The following is a 23728-nucleotide window of genomic DNA, read 5'->3' as shown; positions in this document are numbered from 1 at the left end:
TTCTATGTTTGTCTACTGATTTCGCTTACATTTTCGTTTCGGTTCTTAATAGGTAGATAGGTAAGGTCAGCTGTGAAGGTGTGTGCTATTTTCCAGAGAAATTACCAAGACAAGATTTTGAATGCATAAGGTCATTCTTGTGAACATCTGCCAACCTTCCTCAGGATGGTCTGACATTAACAATTTAAGCAACCTTTAAAATAACTTATCCGGAATAAAAACCCACAAGCTCTCTTGTGCATATTTAGTCTTACTGGCAACCGTGATTCAGGTGCCTTCATCAAAAGCAGTGATTAAGTTTTTATTTGAAATTTAAACACAGCACAAGTGCCAACTTCTTGTGAGAGCTAAACAGAAGGATGGATCTGAGCTGTCATACAGCTTCACACAAACTGATTTGGAATTGTGGCTATTACACATTAGATGGAGGGCACCCAAGCGACACTTCCCGCCGTACTGGGCCTGCCTAGGATGGAGTTCCCTTTCCTCCTAGCAACCCATACAGAGCTGTGCTTTGGATTTGCAGCTAAAACAGTGTTGCTGCTAAGACTAAAGCCTTGGCTGCTGCTGGGCAGTGCCTGCCCAGAGCCAAGACTTTCTGTTCAACCCCCACCCAGCAGGCAGAGGGTGGGCAAGAGCCTGGGAGGGGACACAGTCAGGGACAGCACACCCCAAGTGAGCAAAGGGACATCCCAAACCACATGACATTGTGCTCAGCGACAAAAACTGGGGGAAAGAAGGAGGAGGAAGAGGGGACATTTGTGTTTATGGCATTTGCTTTCCCAAACAACCCTAACACGTGCTGACGGCTGCTTCCCAGGACATAGCTGGACATCTGCCTGCGGATGGAAAGCGGTAAATGAATTTCTCTTTCGGTTTCACTTGCAGGAGCAGTTTTTGCTTTCCTTATTACACTGTCATGATCTCGAGTCACAAGTCTTTCCACCTTCCTTCTGTTTTCTCCCCAGTCCACCAAAGAGGGGAGCACACCAGAGGCAGAGTGGGTGTTTGGCTGCTCACTGGGGTCAACCCACCACACCTGCTACATTAGTTCACATTCAGGAACCGTGTGTCAAGTTTTGAATAGAAACTAGAATTTAATTAGATGCGCAGAAACAGCACAAATTGTTAAATACTTAAGAGTATTTAAATTGTCTTTTATTAGATCCCATTGAGACCCTAAGAATGAAAAGAATATGTAGCCACAAGACACACATTTCCTGGTATGTTTTTAAGCTTTTAGAATTGCTAGGTAACTTGTGAATTTAAGAAACAACCTGAAGAGAGTTTTTTCCAGTCACAGTAGACTTCCATGCCAGTATAGTTATTGCACATAACAAACATTCTCCCTACTTGCAGAAATATCTACAGCTACTAAAAAAACAAGACCATTTCAAAAACTGACTTCAGCTGTTTAAAACTTAAGCAATAAAAAGCTAGAAAGTAATTTACATAATTTTAGAGACAAGTCTTCTCGTAAGTCAATTTCAAGACAATTTTTAAATTGCTGAAAAAGTTATCCATCTTAACATGATGTTATTTTACTCTAAAATGCACTTCAAAGTGTGAATGTTGTGAAAAAGGCATCATTTTTACATATTCTCCAGTGAGGTGAAAACTTTTCTCCCAACATATTTCCATTTTTTTCCACTTATTCCCCAAACTTGCCCCTCTTCAAGATATCATTTTTTATAAGATATTTCTCTTCCGTATCATTTAAACTGGACTAGTACTAGTGCTTAATGTGTGTGCATACGCTTCCATACATCCCTTTCCTCTCCATCCCCATAACTCATTCGGTTAGGCTATATGTTCTACTCCATTATATTAGAAAGCTGTTTGAAGAAGCTGCAATAAACATTCACAGCACTGCTGATCCACCTTGCTAATGTGCTTATAGCTGATACAACTGACTTTTCCAAAGGAAATACAAGACAAAGCAGGTCAGTTTTTAGAAGTCCAAGGTTTAAGGTTTATTCCAAACTGCTCGAGTTTCATTTTGCATCAGCAGATGCATAGTACTCTATCAGGTACAAAACAAGGCTTACATGATACTGCTCATTTAAGATGCTGAGGAAAAAGTACTTTTATCTGTATTACAAAATAGGAAAGCCTCATATACTAACTGTATATGAATCTGAGCAGTCAATACAGTGTGAAACACTGCTTTAGTCTCTGTTTGATTAGTTTGTATAAAAATCCTTTAACTGCTTTAAACATCTCAGTCAACACTCCATCCTCTACTCAGCTTCTACCTGCAGTAAGAAATAAGTGAGAAAGGTTATACACTACCAGACAGGACTGGGCAGGAGCAGGAGTACCTGTCACACAAACACGTTAAAAATAAATAAAAGGCATCCCAGACCAGAACAAACTCAAAAGAAGCAAAAGGAAACAAAAGTACTGGGATATGACAGAATTGGGAGTTGTCCACAAAGGAGCAAGTATAAGATCATTGCAGATATAAGATTATTACAAAGTAGGAGAACAATGATGGTTGCATCCCCTACCACAATAGTTCAGAAATTCCACCCCTCGATCAGTCCACTACTATCTGTTTAGCTTACTGTAACTGCAGGTTAATATTGAAACACTTCTTTTGTTGAGACATTGGTGCTGCCCATTCTTACTAAATATCTCAATTTACAGAGAGCAAACAGAGGTCCGAATTGGGGTAAAAAGAGCGAGCACACAGGCTTTCAATTTTGGATTTGCTGTCAAAGGGAAGGGTGACTATTTTACATCTCAGCAAACTGCTCTGAACCTTTTACACTATGTGCATAAAACCTATTAGCCAGGAGACTAATAAGTTTGAGACAAAGTTTTAAATGAAGAAAGCTTCTCAGTACTAAATTTAAATAAGGTTTGCATTACAGAGGTACATAAAAACAAAATTAGTCTTCACTCTACATTCCTGCAGTTACCAATTAGCAATTCTACAAAGAAGGGAGCCAAGCATTACATACAACAGAGTACCAACTGCTTTGCATCTCAATATAGCCTGCAGCAAACTTATCTTGGGCCAGCATCTTCAAAGACTTCTGACAGACTACAATTCTTCCTTTCACTCAGCTGCACCCTGCCTGTCCTTTGACCATAAAGCAAAGTGAAGTTACTTCAATTCTCTTCTGTTTCTCAAAATTCTGTTTCTGGTTGACAGACTTTATTTGTCAAGTAACTGGCTCCATCTTGTGGAAAACACAATTAACTACAAGAAAATCTACGTGTCTCCTCTGACTCATCCTAAATGCTTGCTAGCCAGTTCCTAAAAACTACAATTTTTTGTCCAAAGACTTACTAAAAGCCTCAGTGGCTGCATCGGTACAAGCATGTCCATGCAGCGCCTGCTGTCTCTGCATTACTCTCCCACACAAGTCATATTGCACAAGTGTTCTGCCACTCAATATTTCAACCAGGTTACCAATGAATATTTTCCAGAAACATCTGTAATTTCTCCGAACTGAGGTAAAGATCAGTAACAGAAGACAAGCACTCATATGTCAGATACGGAGAAGAGAAGGAAAACAAGTAAGCAGCAGTTTCAGTTTGTGTAATTCAACACAAGAAGAACTCAGTAACACAAACCAGTCCCTCCTCCAGTGGGTACCCAGGGAAGAACAAAAGAACAAGGCAGAACTACAGTGATTCCTCCAAGTTCCTCTCATCAAAACATAACACACTAGAGACAGTGATTACATCAAGGTAACACTAAAATACTCAAAAGCAATACATTTTCAGTCTAATCCTGCTGCTTCAAAGACAATCGCATACTAACTTAATTGGAGGCTGCTTAGCTCTCCCCTCAAAAAGTAGAATCGCATCCACCATCTCCAACCATTTTTGATTCACAGACTTTCAGACAAGAAAACACACCCCTCAACACAAAAATCTTTATTGCAATGTTAATTATGTCCAGTGAATCAGACTTTGTGAATTAAAGAACAAATCTTAGAATAAAAAATCTCGCAGATCTTATGTAAAGATTGTGAAGCAAAGGAAACTGCAAGAACCACGGTACAAGAAACTTTCTTTCTCAAAATGTTCTTCAAGGTCCTTGAACCTTTAGTCTTTTGAGACTACTGATACAGGACTATTTACCCATCACTTGATCCACTGAATTCGTTTCTGATTAAGCAGAACAAATAGCCTGAAGCACATTCTTGTGTCACATCTAGTTCCCCACAGTAAGCTTGATTTCTTTTCCATTACAGCAGAAGAGGCTTCCTTGCTTTATCTCCATATCCAAAGACTAGGAAAACCATGCAAATACAGTCTTTACCTGCTTTTCAGATGTCAAATAACTATGCAGCAAAATTCGGTTTTATATAAGCAAACCCAACAGAAGGCGCAGCTTAAACGTACCTCTAGTTTTCAGAAGTCTCTTAGAGCTGCCTTAGTAAGCCTGTGTTTCGATAATCATGGCCAGAACCTGAGACCTTAAAATTCTGCACATCAAAAAAAAGTGTGTGGGGAGTTCAAATGAGAGGGGCTGTTTTAGCAGTTTTAAATAAAATCAAACTCAAACCCATAAAGTTGCACTGAGGGCAGGTAATTCGAACAACTAATCACACTGTTCCAGAGTCCAGCTTGATAACAGCTGAGATTTGTGTGGTTCAATGTGTATCGCATGAACAAGGGAAAGACAAGCCTTAGAAGCATCACTTGGCTATTTTTAGCCAGTGTCTGGTAAATGGTATAGACTTTCAGGGACAGAATTCCTCCAAGTTTGTCTTTTCTATCTGGATAACCATTTTCAATTGAAGTCACCAACAATCCATTAAGCTCAGTCCTATTCGTAACTCCGAAGAGGCCATGTAGAAGTATTCTGAATAAAACTCTTCCCCTGCACAACCCATCTCACCTCTACAAGTCAGAGGAATAAGTATTGACCAGTTTCAGTTATTCCTTCAGCTCACTGATCCATTTGCTTCAATAGCATCAATAATTGCTGGAAGTGTTTCAAAGCAATTGCGAGAGCATCCTGATTTCAACGGCTGTGTAAAGCCTTGACTAGAAAGGAAGTGCAGTGACATCAATGTTCTTTCAGTTCTATGTTTAAGCCACAAAATTAAGTGGCCAGATTGGTAACTACTTTAATTCTGAAATACATTTAAGTCATATAACATTTCAAACACCAAAAGCCTTATACAGGAAGCAAAATTAGAAATATGAAAAAAATGCTGTTTGCAAATCAGAGGACTGGTTAGTCACAGCTATTAGAGATATACAGGTAACATCAATTTATTCTTAAGATGAAGAGCCTTTTTCTTGTCTAATAGCCATTTGGCACAAGCAATCTTGTAAGGTGACAAAGAGAAAGAATTAAAGTTTTTTGGCCTTATTGACAAACAGCCAGTTATTAAAAATCTGAGTTTTGACTGAATAGGGTTGTGAAAAGATAAGTTTGTTTTTCCAAACTAAAAAAAAAACATTTTATCAAACATTAGGTGATGATGACATGATGCAAATGCTAAGTTGTTAAATAAATAAAACATAATAGTTAAGAGTTCACTGTGAAGATACATACGAATATTGTTGATCGCTCTTCATGTAAAGTAATATTAAGAGAAAAAGGAGATAAAGAATGGCATTTGGGCATTTGTTCCCCCAAATGTCACCAAGTCCTCCTATTAATCTTATTTCACAGAATCACAGAATGTTAGGGATTGGAATGGACCTCGAAAGATCATCTAGTCCAATCCCCCTGCCAGAGCAGGAACACTTAGATGAGGTTACACAGGAAGGTGTCCAGGCAGGTTTTGAATGTCTCCAGAGAAGGAGACTCCACTATACGATTAAGCAGAAAACCTTCCACATTATCATTAAAACACTGACTTTTTTAACGCAAACATCAGTTTAACTCAGTGTTTTGCATGTAAACTTCCTTTAAAACAATTTTCCAAAGTTTGTATTCCTGACTTGGAAGTATTTCACACCACAGATTTCCTGAACCATCTTAACACTGCCCAGGCAAATGGGATCATAACCCACTACTGAACTGTCAGAGAGCAGCTCCTGATCCTTGGCTGGCAACCGTGCCTGCCACCTTCAGGCTTGGTTACCCAGGGCATATGTATATGTATATTTTTGTGCATAGTATATGCACGAATACATGGGACACAGAATACATATATTGCCACAACACCCCTACCAGCCTTGCAGGACACCAGCCCACTACAGCACGCCCTTTGGAAAGCAAAGTCACTGCCCTAAGAATCACAAATGTCAGAGGTGCCAACCCTGGCGCATTCAATAAGCTAACAGCTTCAGAAATCACATTTCAATTTGGCTAAGGAGTAGTGCTCTGATTTTATCCTGCCTGTTCTCTCATAAAGAGAAAGACTGCGTGTGTCAGAGTTCAAGCTGCAAGAATAAGGTATGCAAGCTATCATCTCCTGCTAGCAGCATTTGGTACTTTCTAAAAAAGACAAGGTTATGTAGCATATTACAGCATTAGTAGGAAGCTTCTGGAGCTGATCTTGACTGCCATTTTTCCCTTGTCAGCAAGGACTGCTAAAAGGCTCACTGTTTTAAGTGTACAATTTATATTTCTTTTATATGGAGAAATAAAAGAAAAACTGGCAAACAGTGAGGTCTTACAAAATGTTTTTGTAAGTTGCAAGCTAAGCATCAAGTCAAAGCATCACTAATAAGAAAAAAAGTAAAGTGTAAATCTATGCTACTTTGTCAGGATGTAGCAAGAGCCCCCATGCATAGCCAGCCACAGGATAAAGGTTATACAAGCATCTGCTGCAAAAAAAAAATCTTCACCCAGCAATTAAAGTTCTTCCTTTAAAGATGTCAAAAACACCAGAAATAAGATTTGTTTGCAAGACGGTTTTATAATTTAGCCTTTTTGCCATAAACAAGAATGAAAGGTTATCTTTCTCTACCAGAGAGAAATTATCTAGTAATTGCATAAATCAGCTTCCCTTTAACATTTTTGCTCAAATACAGCTGAAGAGACTCTTAAGTAAACACTTGCCAAACCATACATCCTCCGTGCAGCCCTCAGTGACTCTGGAGATGCTCTCCTTCATACATTCTGTTTTACAAAACAGGCAAATGCACCTCCACAACATCTCCCACATCAATCTATATTTGAAAAAGATGCAAAGAGAAACCAGAGATCCAAGTCTGTAGACAAGAAACAGAGCGTCGAAGTTCAGGCTCTGGACTGTAGAAACACACTGAAAACACCTGTAAAGGCTAGCCAGTTAGTTTCTTACGCCAGTCTCCTCTATCATACTGGTTTGTGCTGGGACAGAGTTGATTTTCTTCATAGCAGCCCACATGGCACTGCTGTCGATCCATGACCAAAACAGTGTTGATAATACACCAGTGTTTTAGTTATTACTCAGCAGTGCTTGCACAGCATCTAGGTCTTTTCTGCTTCTCAGACTGCCCGGCCACTGAGGAGGCTGGGGGTGCACAAGTGGGGAGGGCGTGCAGCCCGGAGAGCTGACCCCAACTGATCAAAGGGATATTCCACACCATGTGAGTCATGCTCAGTATATAAAATTGAAGGAAAAAGGAGGAAGGGGGGAACATTCAGAGTGATGGCGTTTGTCTTCTCAAGGAACTCTTACAGATTATGGAGCCTGGCTTTCCTAGAGGTGGCTGAACACCTACCTGATGATGGGAGGTAGCGGATTAATTCTTTGTTTTGCTTTGCTTGCACATATGGCTTTTGCTTTACCTACTAAACTGTCTTCATCTCAACCCATGAACTTTCTCACTTTCACCCTTCCAATTCTCCCATCTATTGGCAGGGGAGGTCAAAGCAAGCAGCTGTGTGGGGTTTAGCTGCTTACTGGTATTAACCCACAGCCTCCACATTCACTGCAGAGACCTATTCACCTACTTTCCTCCCCTATATACTGTTCTCCCTCACTTCCTCTGTGGGTTAAATAGACCAGACTAAGTAGATTTTAAGCCCTTACCTACAGAAAGCTTCTCTGCCCACCCCCAGACACTAATATATCACAGCCCTCTGGCACAGGAATGGCCTAACATGCAAATGCAACTCTATTATTGGATGATCCCAGAGTTTTACTGTAACAATATTCTTAATCTTCAGAGTAGCACCTTCTGTGGACCTCAGGGTATAAGCTTAAGACCATGGGAAAGAACAGGCTGAAGAGGACAGACAGAATCAAGTCTTCCCTCCACTTTAAATTCCAGTAGCATGAACACAAATCCTCCCCACAAATCCCCAGGCTTCACATGCCAGCCCAGCTGTACCCCAACACCGTACTCTCCCGAAGTCTCAGCAAATAGCTCAGACTTTGGAATGCTTCAATACCTATCCCAGTAGCTGGGTTTGGGCAAATCCCCAAAATGTGCATGCTCTGTGAGGTGTTTAACACCTGCTCTTTAAAACATACAGCTATTGTATTTCTTCAGTCAGTGAATTAAAACTATAAAATAATTCAGGTGTGAATGGACCTCTCAAGGTCATTTAGGCTAACCTGATGCTCCAATCAGATCTAATTAGACCAGGCTGCTCAGGGCTTTGTTCATTTGTCTTGAACACCTCTAATTTACGTTCCACCACCTCTGTGAGGAAAACTTGGTCCAGTATTTGATAACTTCACAGTCTAAAAAAAAGGAAATAACTTCTACATGTCCAATCAGAACTCATCATGCCACAAAAGGCTTAAATGTGCTTTGCATTTTTCTAAAGGCATCTGCTTTCTTCCTGAAACTATGTTGGTCTCCTCTGAGATTATACTAAATTAAATATAATTCAAGTTAACACAATTAAGCAGTCCAGCATGACAGACCATCATCAACACTCAGACATGAACTACATGTGACTGAGAAAGGAAGAACACATTTACTTTTAGGTAGTGTTCTTCAGAGCTATTTTAACTAGATTTGTGTTAGAGAAAAAAAAAAAAAAACAACTTACTCTTCATTTATTTCAAAGTTATTTTTCCAAAATTATTGCTGCTATCTGTAGTTATAAGAAAAGATGTTGCAGCTGTAAAATATTTTTCCTCAAAATATCATGCACTTCAGAGGATAGGAAGAAAAATTGAATACAATACCAAAGTATTCAGCTGCACTTAGTCTGGAATACAGAATTAGGAGTAAGTGTTCAGGGTGAAATTAAGGTTGATTGAGAAGTGTCAAGTATCAAAATGTACTCCTAAAATGTTGCAGGTGATCTTGAATCTGTTGTATTTTTTTAAAGTCTCATTTGAGACCAAATGCTTAACAGAATCTTTCCTGCTGTAAAAACATATTTTTAGAATAACCTTTTTAAACAGGAATTCCATGAATAGCCAAACTCCATGAAAAGTGCAGTGGGCAAGACAAGCGTGGAGGGGCATTTACCACCACTTCTTTCAGTGGCTTCTTGCTGTGGGCTGCAGAACACGCAGAAGAGTGAAACAGTGCTTCAAAATCTTTATTAAGGAGAACAATAGTTACTTTTTACTTCAAACGCTCAAGAAATCCTCAGCAGCTGTGGTTGGTTAACACTGGCTGGCTACCACATGCCCACCAAGGAGGGGAGATTAAAAAAAAAATCATAGATCAAGATAAAAGCAGTTTAATAAAGAAAACCAAAGGTTGTATGCAGAAGCAAAAGACAAACATTTATTCTCTACTTCCTATCAGCAAGCAATGTCCACTTCCCAGGAAATAGGGCCTCAGTACCCATAGTGGCTGTTCTGCAACCTTTTAACAATGAATGCTTCCCCCCCCCTCTCCTGTTTCTCTTAGCTTTTATTGCTGAACACAACATAATACGGTACGGAATAGCCCTTTGGTCAGTTTGGGTCAGCTGTCCTGGCTCTGTCCCCTCCCAGTCTCTTGCCTACTGCCAGCCTTGGGGGGAGGCTGGAGCGCCAGCCTTGAGGCTGGGCCAGCACTGCTCAGCAACAGCCAACAGGGCTGTGTTATCAACACCCTTCTAGCTACAAATACAAAGCACAGCAGTATGAGGGCTGCTATGGGCAAAGTTCGAGTTAACTCCATCCCAGCCAGACCCAACACAGCAGTTCACTGTATTTAAAGTTGAGAATAAGGGACCTAGGTATCACTTGGCAATGAGAAGGAATACCAAAAAGCTTACACTCGGTGTGCTATTGGTGTCTCTCTGTTCAACCACTGCTTAGGAGGGGAGCTCAAATGCACAAGCACATTTCTGCTGAAGATATAAAGGGTGAACATTGCCATGTTTGAAGGGATGTTTTTGCCATCATCTACAGGTAATAGGCAACTGAATACATACCCCTCATATACATACCCTAATGGGTTCCTATACTTAAAAGCATCATTACTTAGTGGTGATACACCAGTTGCTTCTAGGAATTGTTGTGAATGACAAATTTAAACCCAAGTGATTTAAACATACATTACAAGGAGCTTTTTTAAAATGATCAATCAATTCCAGTTGCCACTCACTGCCATGTTTTGAATCCACCTGCAAGTTCAGCTGCATTCAAGAACAGTAGGTTACACACAATGAATCGCTTCCATCTTCTTTTGTAGAAATCCCTATAGGATTACTGCTGCCTTTAATCCTGCTAGTGAAGCCTTGTACTACGAAGCTTTATCCATTTTCATTCAAGCACTTCAGTAAAATTACATTATAGATTCTTGCTCTCTCCTCCTTAAAAAGCAGGTAGTACACAGGAAGAGTATGGCAATCAATAGCCAAACATAGAATACCAGAGCCCTTTGCCACACAAGAGGGACAGTTCCCTGCTTTTCATCAATTTATCAATTTTCTCACACAAAATCAGAGCCAGGCAAAGCTTTGAGAAACAGACTGCTCTTTTACCAAATCACAGCTGCAAAGTTAGTTGCTTGGCAACGTTGCCTCGAAGTACCACACTCTGACAGAAACTGAGCTACAAAATCTTTACCTCTTCTTCCTCCATGGTCTACAAGAAGTAGATACCTTTCCCCAACAGATACAGGGTGCTACTGACAGCCTTGGTTTACCAATACAGGCAGCACGTTGACCTGTGCAGTCTTCACTTCCCCCATAAAAATTATCACACCTTCATAAGCTACAGAATTAGTGCTCGCTATATCTACATGCACCACAGACTTGCAGCACTAGGATGTTCTCTGAACCTCCAAGATCATCTTCCTCTTCAGATGGTGCCCTCAGAACACAACAGCATCTGGCTCCTCTGGTCAGAGGAACACAGATCAACTCATAAGTATTTTGGACAGTCTGGAAACAAACAGGAATTCGGGTTCTCTTGACTGAGTCAAGTTTCATAGCACCAAGCAGAAACTCCTTGACAGTATGTACTCAGGCATAAAAGTTTCACCTACTGGAAGGCAACAAGTGATCAAGACAAGGGAGCAGAAGATAAGTACATTAGCATTGTACCATATAATCAGAGTCTGCTGTAAACAAAGATTAATACAGAATAGGTATCCATTCAAATCTAAGTTTGCCAAATTTTCATTGAGAAATTAAAGCATTTTTCAGCGAATGGCTTTTTGTGAAGCCATTCAACAGAAAAATGTAAAGAGAATAATATTGCTCAAGCTGTCAAACCATTAATCAGGTAAGAGGTCTAAATGGCAGGAGAATGTAAATCTGCAGTAGTTTCTGCTTTGCCTCAGTCTTCCAGGGAAGATAATTTTTAGTCACAATATGGAGTTCCAACCAGTAGTTTTAAGATCTAAAGTTTTCTGACACCAGAGAGTCTAGTGCTAAGCAACTTTCTACCAGCTTTAGTAGGCAGCTTAAATTGTGAAGTATTCTCCTAGCTAGACTGAAATAGCATTTCAGTCAAACAGAAGACATCAGTAACCTTTCTACATAGCCTCTCAATTCCCACTTGCCCCAAATGGCAAGACCTGGTCCTTTTTACCTCTGGATGCACAAAACACACCAAGATTTCTGTATCAGCTGTTTCAGAAAACATCAAGATGTTACTACAGTCTGTATTTACTGCTGTTTAATCACTTTCCTTTCTTATAAAGGACCTCAACTTTATGAAAAGAATCTACTTTTAATCTTTGTAGGCAGATGCTTGCACTGGGCAGGGGAGGAACTTAAATGGTATCTGCCATGGGACTCCATACCAGCTTGTAAGTGATGCAGCAGCTGAATTGGATCTGAAGTAGCTCAGATTGGAAGGGACCCCTGAAGATCATCTAGTCCAATTCCCCCTGCTCAGAGCAAACTACAGCAGGTTGCTCAGGGCTGTTCCCAGTCAGGTTTTGCTTGTCTCCAGGGTCGGAGACTCCATGGCCTTTCCAGGTAATCTACTTCAATATGGAACCTCTCCTAAAGTAAAAAAAAAAAAAAAAAAAGTTTATTATGCTTCGGTAGAATTTCTTATGTTTCAATTTGTGTTGTCTGTGATGCCCACTGATAGGACCAAGAAGCAATCAAGTCTGCCTCCACCACCTTTGCTCTCTTGTCACCGGGTAATTGTACATATTGGTAAGATCTCCCCAGTACTCTTCTCTAGGCTAAACAATCCCAGCTCTCTCAGTCTCTCCTCGCATGTCAGGCACCCTAACCTTCTCCTCTTGCTGTCACTTTGCTGGACTTGCTCCAGTCTGTCCATGTTTCTTTGTAATGTGGAGCCCAGAACTGGACACAGCACTACAGATACAGTCTCACCAGTGCTGAGGAAAGGAGAAGGATCACCTCCCCCCAGCCACTGACAATGCTTTGTCTGAAATTCAGTCCAATATGTTGTTGGCCTTCTTTGTGACAAGGGTGTATTACTGGCTTATGACCAATTTGTGATGCACAGGACCTCCAGCATCTCTTCCGGATCCGCAGCACCTCCTCCCTAGGAGTCAAGCTTTGGATTTCTCTTTGTGGAACTTCATGCAGTTCCTGTTAGCCCATTTCTTCAGTCTGTCCATTTTTTTTTCTCTGAGTAGCAGCATATCCATCTGGTTCAACCACCATTCCTCCCAGTTTTGCATCACATCAAGCTTGCCAACACTGCAGTCTGTCCTATTACATGGGTCACTGAAGAAGATGTTGAACAGTGCTGGCCTCAGTATCAACCCCTGTGGTACACCAATAGTGATTGGCCTCCAGCTCAACTTTAAGCTGCTGATCACAACTCCAAGCCTGGCATTTCAGCCATTTTCAGTCCACCTCACCATCCCTTTATCCAGACTGCACTTCATCAGGTTATCAATAAGGAAGTCACATAACAGTTTCAAAAGCCTCACTGAAGTCAAGACAAAAAAAAATATCCAGTCATCTGGGTTGGTGACTGTAGAAGGCTATCAGATTGGTTAGGCACGATATCACCTTCATTAATCCACACTGACTATTCCTCATTACTTTTTTTTCATATGTTTGCAGGATTATTTGCTCTGTCACCTTCCCAGGGACTGAGGCAAAGTTGACTGGCCTGTGGTCCCTTAGATGTTCCTTCTTGCCATTTTCAAGAGACAGAAACGACATTTGCTTTCTTCCAGTCCTCAAGACCCTCCCTTAGTCACCATGACCTTACAGTTATTAAGAGTGGTCTCAAAATGACATTGGCCAGCTCTGTCTGCACTCACAGGTACATCCCATTAGGGCCCATAGATTCCTGCACATCCAGTTTCTGTAAGCACTCCAAAACCTGATCCTCCTCTGCTACTGAGAAGAAGCCTTCCTCAATCTGTCCTTCCTCGTTTGCAACAGATCCATCTCAGCCTCTTCCTCCTTACTTAACAACTTGTATTGAGACACAGCCACCAACTCATGCCAGAAGCCTCCTAGATTATTTGTTCCCTGCTGTGCTGTCCAGCAAATATTGGGGTGGTTCCAAGTCCAGCATTAGCACCAAGGCCTGTGAATGTTAGGCTTGAGTTGTCTGAGGAAGGCCTCATTACTACTTCTTTCCTGATCATGTTGTCTGAAGTAGACACCCACAGCATCACTCATAATGGTCTGTCCTCTAATCCTGACCCATGAGCTCCCAGCTGGTCTGCTACCCATCTCTAGGCAAAGCTGCATGCAGCCCCACTGCTTTCACAAAAAATGGCAGTTCCCCGTTATCGCCATCCCAGCCTGTCCTTCCTAAAGCGCCTTACCCAGCCATTGCAGTCCATCCGTTGCAGCTGTGTAAGCCATCCCCCTCTGTGATGCCAATGAAATCATAGCTCAGTCTTAACTCATTCTTACTCTTGCATAATACCTGAAACACTTTGCTGTTGATGGTACAGTGAAGATGGATTCAATTAGTCATGAGTTCAACAGCGCTACTCTTCAAGAACCTCAAAAATAGAATGAGTTATCACTAAACAATTTTACCTGTTCACAAGGCAAAGTCAAGTCTCAGGCAATCCAGCAGTGGCCATAAGAGAACAATACAGAGCATCTGAGTTCATAATGTAAAGCTGAATCATGCTCAAACTAACCTTAGTGAACCAGTCTAGGACAATGTGGCATCTGAGCTAAATTAACTGCTGACTACTGCCTGAGTAATGGCTAATAACTGACTCTGTAATCCATGCTTCCTAGAGGATTTAAAAGGGACCCACCCCTCCAGGAAAAGGTACCACCCTAAAAGTCTACTTATCACACACATAATTGTTTCCTCTGTATTGTTGATAAGGACTTCTTAAGGCTGCAGCACAGTTGCTCTTTCTTTGACAGCATTCGGACCAAAGAGGGCAGATTCAAAAGACAGCATGAGTTTCAGTTCCACAAAGACAGATTTAGGAACAAAGCAAACATCAACAGCTGGTATCAATAGCATCCTGCATTGGCATAATTTCCATGTCACTAAAGAGTGGCAGAACCACAACTTGGGTACCACTTGGAGTGACACACCAGTAGTCCCTGACCAAAAGAACTAGGGTGTTCTGCACTTCAAAAGGCAGGAACTTGGTCTCATCAATACTAATAATCACTTTTCAGGAAGTATCTCACCTTCATGGTCCACACAAAGGAAACTGCTTAAATTGCCAAGGTCTATACTTCAGAATGTAGGGCAGCAAACTAAGGACATAAGGATTTCTGTATATTATACCTCAGAGAACCTAAAAAGTTACAGCACAACAACAACAAAAAAAAAAACCAAGGTCCCACAAATACTGTTTTAGTAGTCACAGAAACATTTAGGTTGAAAAGGACCTCCAGAGGTCATCTAGCCTAGCCTCCTGTCAAAGCAATGCTAACGTCAAAGCTACATCATGCCACTTTGGCTCTCTCCCAATCAAGTTTGGTTAAGTCCTAAAGAATGGAGATAGCACCCACAAATACTATTTTAAGGGCTTTGCTGAAAAGCCTTCAGGCTGTGCACACAATTTCAACAGCAGGAACAGGTACTTGCTAACAACACAGTTCTATTACAAGCTAAACAGATTTTCTGTGACTTACTTCAGAATATTTTTCTGCACTATAAGAGTCAGGAGATGGAAACAAATCAGTTTCTTACAGGCAGAAAACACACCACGAGGGTCATCCAATACTGCAACACCTCACCCACTTAGAAGTTTTAAGCTAAAGCTGCCATACTCCTCACAACAAGAGACATGTCTTCCGAAGAGCTCTTTTCTTGGGTGAGACAATTAAGTGCAGCTCCCACGGCTGCAACAGTAACTAATTCCTAAAAAAGTTCCAGTCTCATACAGCCAGTGTCAGTATTAGGTAAAAGGGTATAGAACAAAAACAGAGCAATGGGGTAGTTTCATTTAGTAGCAGGGAATCAGGGAAAAAGTCCTGGTGGTAACACTGTAAGGAGAGAACGAAGGAAGTTTCTAGTCCCTTAAGGTCCTTGAAGTTGCTACTTTTCACAAAGACGCCAGGAAAATAACAGGGTAAGTACCAGATGATTGCTAAGATTTCTAGTGATACAGTTCCTTACTATTATTACAGGTCAAGACACATCAGTTGCTAAGCTTCAGCAAGACTCACCTTGAATCAAAACAGTTCGTCTTCATCATTCCTTGAAGAAGGATATTGGAAAGCCTCACTGGACAGCTAGAGGTCTCCAGTTGTTGTATCTGTCAATTCATATTCTCATCTGTTACACTCACATGATCTTTACCAATCTGATCACACGGCAGCAATACCAACTTTGCAACAGAATCACATAGAAAAGTACTAGCAAGTTGAGCCAAGTAACCTGAAGTCACATCTGATATTTGCAGTTATATTCACTGGCACAAGATATCCATAGGGCAGTAATCAACCACTGATTGGTAACTCTGTTTGAACTCCAGCATCAGGCCAGAAGTTGCACCTGGGCTGATGTGTGGAACTGGCCTCCAAGATATTTCAGCTGTGTTCCATTTCCCCTGGTGCCCTACTTCAGCAGTTTTTCCACCTTAGGTGGAAGACAGAGAAGGTCTTCACCTGAGGAGGTACAGCAGCCAGTGACTTGGCCTAGAGCAAGCTAATACTGATGATGAGCTGTCCCAAAGCTTTCAGATGCAAAAGCTGAAGCCTCGCACAGGCTGTAAGAATTATCCATTTGCTTTAGGTTAATTCCTGAGGAAGAAGTACACTAGGTTTTGTTTCTCCTCCACTGCTAAGAGACTTTGTGTTTGAGATTGACAAATTGTTAGGGAAGTTAAATGTTGGTTTACTTGAAGCCAAAATGGTAATAACTGGTTCTGTGTGAATTTCAGTACTGCAACCTTACCTGTTCAGTCTTTACTCACACTCCTGAGAGCCTGTACCTGCCACTCTTCAGACAGAGACAAGACCAAGTCTTCAGTTATATAGATACCCAAGAATTGTATAGTACAACTATAAATACTGAAAAGTATTTTCATTAATATTATAGTCAAAGTAAACCAATTTTAATCTGGTTGAACAGGCAGCAGTGTCAATGTGACTCTTTGTACTAGGATTCACGTGAGATCATTTAGGCGGGCTTCAAGCACTACTAGGCATGAAATAAATGAACATATATGTATAAAACAAAAAAAACCCACACCAACAAACCACACAGAACACCTCCTCTGATACGCAAATTTATTCACCTTTTCTGAAGGCCCAAGACATCTGCAATTGTCTGTACAAAGGTCTGCAAGCTTCCAATTATGTTATTTTAACTTTGTTACAGTTAAAAAAAAATTCTAAAGCAGTTGACAACTCAGGTAATTGCCTTTTTGACAGAGAGATGCATTTACAAAGCAGACTTCAGTAGTCAATCCATTTGTACTAAAGCCAACATCCAAATGCAAGCATAACAAACAGAAAAGCTACCTTAGAGAACATTCACATTGGTTTCAGACATACCTCTTGTTTAAAGAGCATTAGGAACAGTGATCAGAGCCTTACGGTCTGCATTTGCAGAGATGGTCACACTAGACCAAGGCTGGTTGACTTCAGTTTACTTCACACGCCTACTTGCTTGGACAGCTACTCCTTTCATACTGCTCTACATCTTGCCCCCTTTTTTAAGACGGAGCATCTATCTCCTTTTGTGCTTCATTGCACATCATCAACTTCCATGTACTTGATTCAGTGGTTAATATCAGCACCCAAGTAATAACAGCCTTGCTGCCAAGCAATAACACAAGCTTAGGAGACTTCTAGCATGTTATAAGTAGATACTAAGCACACAGAAATAGCAGGTTATAGCCCCTATAGTCAAAGGGTTACTGACAGAAGATAACCATTTTTTATTTTGGCTCTATTTGACATATCTCCAAGAGGTGTTATTGTTTAAAAGATTCAAATATCAGCATTGGAACAACAATAAACATGCATTTAGTCTCCCCCTACAGTGAAAGAAGAAAAAAAAAAAAAAATCATGTGCTTTACAACAGCTTTCAGCATAGTCTACACACAAGACAGATGTACAGATCTGTAACTATTTTTCTCTCCTAGGTTGTTCAAATTCCTGCTAGGTTTACCTAGTTCCATACATAAAAGGAGAACAAAGGAATTTCAGTTGCTTATTTCTTTCAGAAATTCAGGATTACTTAAGTTACTGCCAACATGCCTCACTATAACCTAAAATATTAGAAACAGTAGTATAACTACTGTACTATCAGCAAATTTGCTGATGACACTAAGCTGGGAGGAGTGGCTGACACGCCAGAAGGCTGTGCTGCCATCCAGCGGGACCTGGACAGGCTGGAGAGTTGGGCGGGGAATAACCTGATGAAATTTAACAAGGGAAAGTGTAGAGTCCTGAATCTGGGCAGGAACAACCCCAGGTTCCAGTATAGGTTGGGAAATTACATATTAGAGAGCAGTGTAGGGGAAAGGGACCTGGGGGTCCTGGTGGACAACAGGATGACCATGAGCCAGCACTGTGCCCTTGTGGCCAGGAAGGCCAATGGCATCCTGGGGTGTATTAGAAGGGGGGTGGCTAGTAGATCGAGAGAGGTTCTCCTTCCCCTCTACTCCGCCCTGGTGAGACCACATCTGGAATATTGTGTCCAGTTCTGGGCCCCTCAGTTCCAGAAGGACAGGGAACTGCTGGAGAGGGTCCAGCGTAGGGCAACGAAGATGATTAAGGGAGTGGAGCATCTCCCTTATGAAGAAAGGCTGAGGGAGCTGGGTCTCTTTAGCTTGGAGAAGAGGAGACTAAGGGGGGACCTCATTAATGTTTATAAATATATAAAGGGTGAGTGCCATGAGGATGGAGCCAGGCTCTTCTCGGTGGCCAACAATGATAGGACAAGGGGTAATGGGATCAAGCTGGAACACAAGAGGTTCCGCTTAAATTTGAGAAAAAACTTCTTCTTAGTAAGGGTGACAGACACTGGAACAGGCTGCCCAGGGAGGTTGTGGAGTCTCCTTCTCTGGAGACATTCAAAACCCGCCTGGACATGTTCCTGTGCGACCTCACCTAGGCGTTCCTGCTCCAGCAGGGGGATTGGACTAGATGATCTTTTGAGGTCCCTTCCAATCCCAAACATACTGTGATACTGTGAACATTGGGAAGACATCTACTGCCTTCTGGATATAGCTGTTCAGATAGGGACGGAAAGAACAGCCAGCACAGACAAGCTCTGCTCTGTCTAATGTCATCCCAACCTCCTCACTCTTCCAAAAATCTCAGTGATTGCAAAGACAGCTCCAAAACTTTTGATTTTTAGGCTTGTTCCCCAGAGATGTCATCTAGTCTTCCTAGCAGCTATAAGACTTAGTTGGAAGGTGACATATGGCAACTATGGCACGGCCATACAGCAAGTAGTTTTCAACATGTTTTACCAGTGACAGATTCATAGCAGCTATTTCAACAGTTAAAAGGCAAATACAGACTAAAATGCACTTCCAGAAACTGTTGCCAGAGTCAGCAATCCTAATTATTGCTTAATGCTTATGCTGGCAGATGTGTCCGCAGCTGTATTCTCCAACTTCCAAAATACTTGCAAAACAAAGCTCTTTAATGTATTTGCATACCTCAGACTTGAATAAGTAGGCCAGAAACCAAAGGAAGGTTTTGTTCTTCATACAAGACCACTATTAATGATAGCAAGACTATTTTAAAGATGACCAACAGGCAGCTTTTTAAATTCTTACATGTGATAATTTAGGAAAAGTGCATGCTTGAAACTTCCTCACAAGCAATGCAGATAGTGGTCACATACCAAGAGCAAGGAGAGCTAATTCAGTAATTTAGGAGTGAATGAGCAGTAGGACAGCAGCAAGTTCTGATGGTCTTTTTGATGTGAGAAGTAAAAGCCAGCAGAGAAGCCTTAATGATACAAAGGAAGAGTTCAACAGTGGCATTACAGTAGATACAATCAGAGCAATGAGCTTTGAATATGTGAATGAATATGTGAATACAAATATAAACTTTCTAAGGTCACAAGAATATTTATAAGATTTTAAGTGATATCTAGCTACCTAAGAATTCCCAAAGGCTCAAAGAATAACAGTTAAAACAGATACACAAGTACAGTCTGCAGGATTTCAATGTCCCTTGGATTAGACTATCTGAACAGAAGCCTTGGATAAATATAATATCTAAGGCTTAAGAGAGACTGTAACACCTATGGTGAGAGGAAGAAATCAGTGATGAAAGCCTCTTAACTAAAGCTAAGAACCCATGCTGAATTGCCAGCTACCTGAAAGACCACACTGAAAAAAATGGTTGTAAGTATTGCCAGAATAAGACCCAAGATACAACCATAACTCAGTTAACAAAACCAGAGTTAATCACAACAATAATGTTACCCAACAATTAAGTAAACAGGAAGAAAGCAAAAAACAGAACTCATAGGATCCTATTGAACAATAGAAAGGAGGCTGACAAACAAAGGAGAAAAGCTTATACAAAAGAAGTAACAGAAGCTGAAGCAGACAGTATTTCAAATTAAAAAAGAATCTATTACATTAACAAAAGGAAAAGTATGCATTCTGAACTAGGACTGACACCAGAGAAGTCCTAAATATTTTCATAGAATATTTTGGGTTGGAAGGCACCTTCAAAGGTCATCCAGTCCAACCCCCCTGCAATGAGCAGGAACATCTTCAACTAGATCAGGTTGCTCAGAGCCCCGTCCAGCCTGGCCTTGAACGTTTCCAGGGATGGGGCACCTACCATCTCTCTGAGCAACTTGTTCAGTGTTTTACCACCCCCACTGTAAAACATTTCTTCCTTACGTCTAGTCTGAATATCCCCTCCTTTAGTTTAAAACTGTTATTCCTTGTCCTATCCTACCAGGCCCTACTAAAAAGTCTGCCCCCGTCTTTCTTATAGGCCCCTTTTAAGCACTGAAAGGCCGCAATACAGTCTCCTCAGAGCTTTTAACGTGTCAAGTTCATGTCCACAGAATCCTGGATGAAGGGAATCTCCAGTGGAACTGGCAACAGGAGACTCCAGACTAATGCAAATGACCAGAGGTGAAAGGGATGCTGTCAGAGATGCAAGAGGTGACGCCTGTCACAGGCTCGGGAAAGCCATGCAGACAGCTCACAGACACTGGTTAGCCAATAGAGCCCTGTTAAAAACTGCTGCCTCAGACAACCATTCCAGACACCAGCACGTCATTAGCACCCAACCACCATGGATTAAGTGGGAAACACATTAGGAAAAAATATCCAGCTGCATCTGAAAGAAGTATCCTTCACTTTCCCTCTTCTCATGGTCAACAAGAAGTTTCATCAGACTGATATAACAAGGAAGAGTTCAAGAGCAGCATCACATGCTCATGGTAAGCTTGATTTTCAGCTAAATGACTGATCATGTTTTTTCTTCTGAGCCACATGTCTTCTTGAAGTATACAGAAGTCTAGACTTCAGGGTACAGCAGAGGCACATCAACATTGTTCACACAACTCTGCTTCCTAGAAGTAAACCTCCTAAACTTAAGGAAAGAAATCTACAGTGTCCATATATGACCATTTCTCAGTCAAGTACCTCTAGAACAGCTGAAACTAAAGTTTATCATTCCACACTCTCTCCCCCCCCAACTATAAGAAAACCATATACTCAGCTACAGGAGTACAGGCAATGGCAGATGGCACTACAAAGCTAATATCGTGGGAGATTTAAAATAAGAATTATTTTAAATAAGAATTGCCAGGAGAGGATAAGGTGAGTGCAAATTAAGCTTGAAGGAAAAATGAGAATAAAAACCACACACAACACACAATTCCCTCAATATTGTACACTCACATTGCGTCACACAGTATTTTCATGGTGGCTGTCCCGGGGGATAAGGTGAAAGCAAGCCATGCATACGGAGAGATGGCAAGGGAGAAGGGGGCTGGGCAAAAGAAAAACCAGAGAAGCCTTTGGAACTGCAGTCAGATTTTAGTAAGGCAGCTAAGTAAAATAATTTACTGGAAAGATGGAAACTGAATTACAGGCACTAGCAGAAGACACCTAGTCAGGATATTAATAGGTTCTCCAAATCCAGAACACAAGAATCCCCAAACTCAAGATACATCAAAGCTTGGACTTATGAATGAAAGCTTGTGACAGAAGAGAGGTATGAGAGCAACAAAGGAAAGAACAGTGGATAAAGATACTCAATGACACAAATATAAGGAGGAAGCTGAAAGTGTCAGCACTGCCAAACCGAAGTGACAAAAGTTACCAAGCACTAAGGACCACAGAGATTTACAAACAATACTGTGTCCAGGTGATGGTTAGAAAGAGGGAACTCAGAAGATTGGACCAATATTAGCTGGAGAATTCCAGACTCTGATTGTGAACAACCCAGCTCTGAGGCCTGCGCTACAAAACATCATCAGCAAGCAACTCAGAGTAGCATTCAGCATGGAAATCTCAAGGACCAGTAATGCACAAAACATACAAGCATGATTCTTCCAGAAAAACGCCAGTTACAGTGACTCTTTTACATAGTAACCAGAAGCCTAGGAGCAAGAAGAGCTGTGCTAGAAAATTATTGAGAAGAGTTACTTGTAAAATACAAGATCTCTTATCTTTAGTGTAATCCATATTATATACTTCTTATGGTTATTATACTAGGAAGTTAAAAGTCTTATTTCTGATGTATCAGATACCAGCACGGTGCAAGGCACTGCATACTTTACATCCATGATGAAAAGGCAACTTGTGCAGATTGGAAAGGCAAATTGCAAACACAGTGCCATTGCTGGTTGCTCAGGCTTGCTCACCATACGTAACCTCTATCTGAGGTGGAAAAGGGCTCAACAAGGCAATTCTGGAGCTAATCATACACCGCAAACACCTTCCTGTTATTCAGGAAGTGTACTTTAAATGACTTACTGTGCAATCATCTGATTTAGACTAATATCTTGTTGAACTGACTCAATGAAAGAGAGATATGCTGCATTTTTCTATTTGAAAGCCACAGAACCCAAGGTAAATACAAAGGCAAACCTATATCTACTTTTGCATAGAATAAAACCATTAGACTAAAGACAAGTAAGATCTGACAGCACTATAATCTTTAACATTTCATTCACCACCAAAGCCAGATCTGTTAATACATTAGACACAGACACCTCGACTCCAAGAGCCTGGCATTTACATGACTGAGTCAACACTGAAGGGCATTGTTTGGGACACTCAACATGCAGCTCACCCCACATCCAGCCCCAGGACCCCCCCCCGAGGCCCAGAGCCCCGGCGGCTCTGAGCGATGCAGCACAGGGAGACGCGGCACTGAACTTCAGGGCAGCGCTAGGCCGGCGACGGCATGAAACCCCAGCTGGGGGCTCCTCACTTCGGGATAACGGGCCTACAGCCGGATGGAGAAGCCGAGACGGGCTCACAGCGAAATCAGAGGCTATCTGCCCTCCACCGCCGGCTCCCCGCCGGGCCCCGTGTCGGGAGGTGGCCGGTCACCGCCGCCCCTGCGGACGTGGAGCGGGGCGGGGCCCCTCCCCGCCGGCCCCCGCCCCGAGGGGGGACCCGCCGCGGCAGGCCCGGGCGGGCGGACACACGGAGGCCCCGCCGGGAGCGCCTCACCTGGGCCGGCCCGCCCGCCCCCCCGCGCCCCGCGGCCGCCCGTCCCGCCGTACCCTTGGCCTCGCAGTCCGCGCAATACTTGTTGTCCTCCTCCCGCAGCAGCTTGGCCAGGATGGCCTGGTGCTGCTCGTTCTGCTTCTGCGCCTTCTCCCGGCAGGAGCGGGTGGCCATGGCGGGGCTGGCGCTGAGCGGGCTCGGCACCGCTGGGGACGGGACCGGACGGGACGGGACGCGCCGCTCCGGCCCTGGCGCAGCCACGGGAACCGGCTGCCGCGAGCGCCGACTTCCTCAACCGGAACTACTTGCGGCCGCAGACACATCCGCCCGCTCGTTCATTCCCCTCGCGCGCGTGTGCACACTCCCACCCCGGCCACGGCAGCCCTGCGCCAGGAGTGAAAAATAGTCCGC

The 23728-nt window shown here is 42.2% G+C and overlaps 1 protein-coding gene across 2 annotated transcripts in view; it reads right to left on the bottom strand.

The window, feature by feature from the left end:
* The window catches only part of SMAP1 (small ArfGAP 1), a 94071-nt gene extending 70468 nt beyond the window's left edge, over positions 1-23603 (bottom strand). For both annotated transcript variants that reach the window (XM_065056240.1, XM_065056242.1), the window contains exon 1: positions 23374-23603. In XM_065056240.1, the coding sequence (XP_064912312.1) occupies positions 23374-23491 (118 nt within the window). In that variant the 5' untranslated portion in view covers positions 23492-23603. The remainder of the gene's footprint in view (positions 1-23373) is intronic.
* Between the last annotated feature and the right edge of the window lie 125 nt (positions 23604-23728).

The sequence above is a fragment of the Columba livia genome, chromosome 3, assembly GCF_036013475.1.
Source record: "Columba livia isolate bColLiv1 breed racing homer chromosome 3, bColLiv1.pat.W.v2, whole genome shotgun sequence".
In the NCBI taxonomy this organism is placed as follows: Eukaryota; Metazoa; Chordata; class Aves; order Columbiformes; family Columbidae; genus Columba; species Columba livia.
Note: the sequence above shows the minus strand (reverse complement) of the source record. Positions and strands in the feature narration are given on the sequence as shown.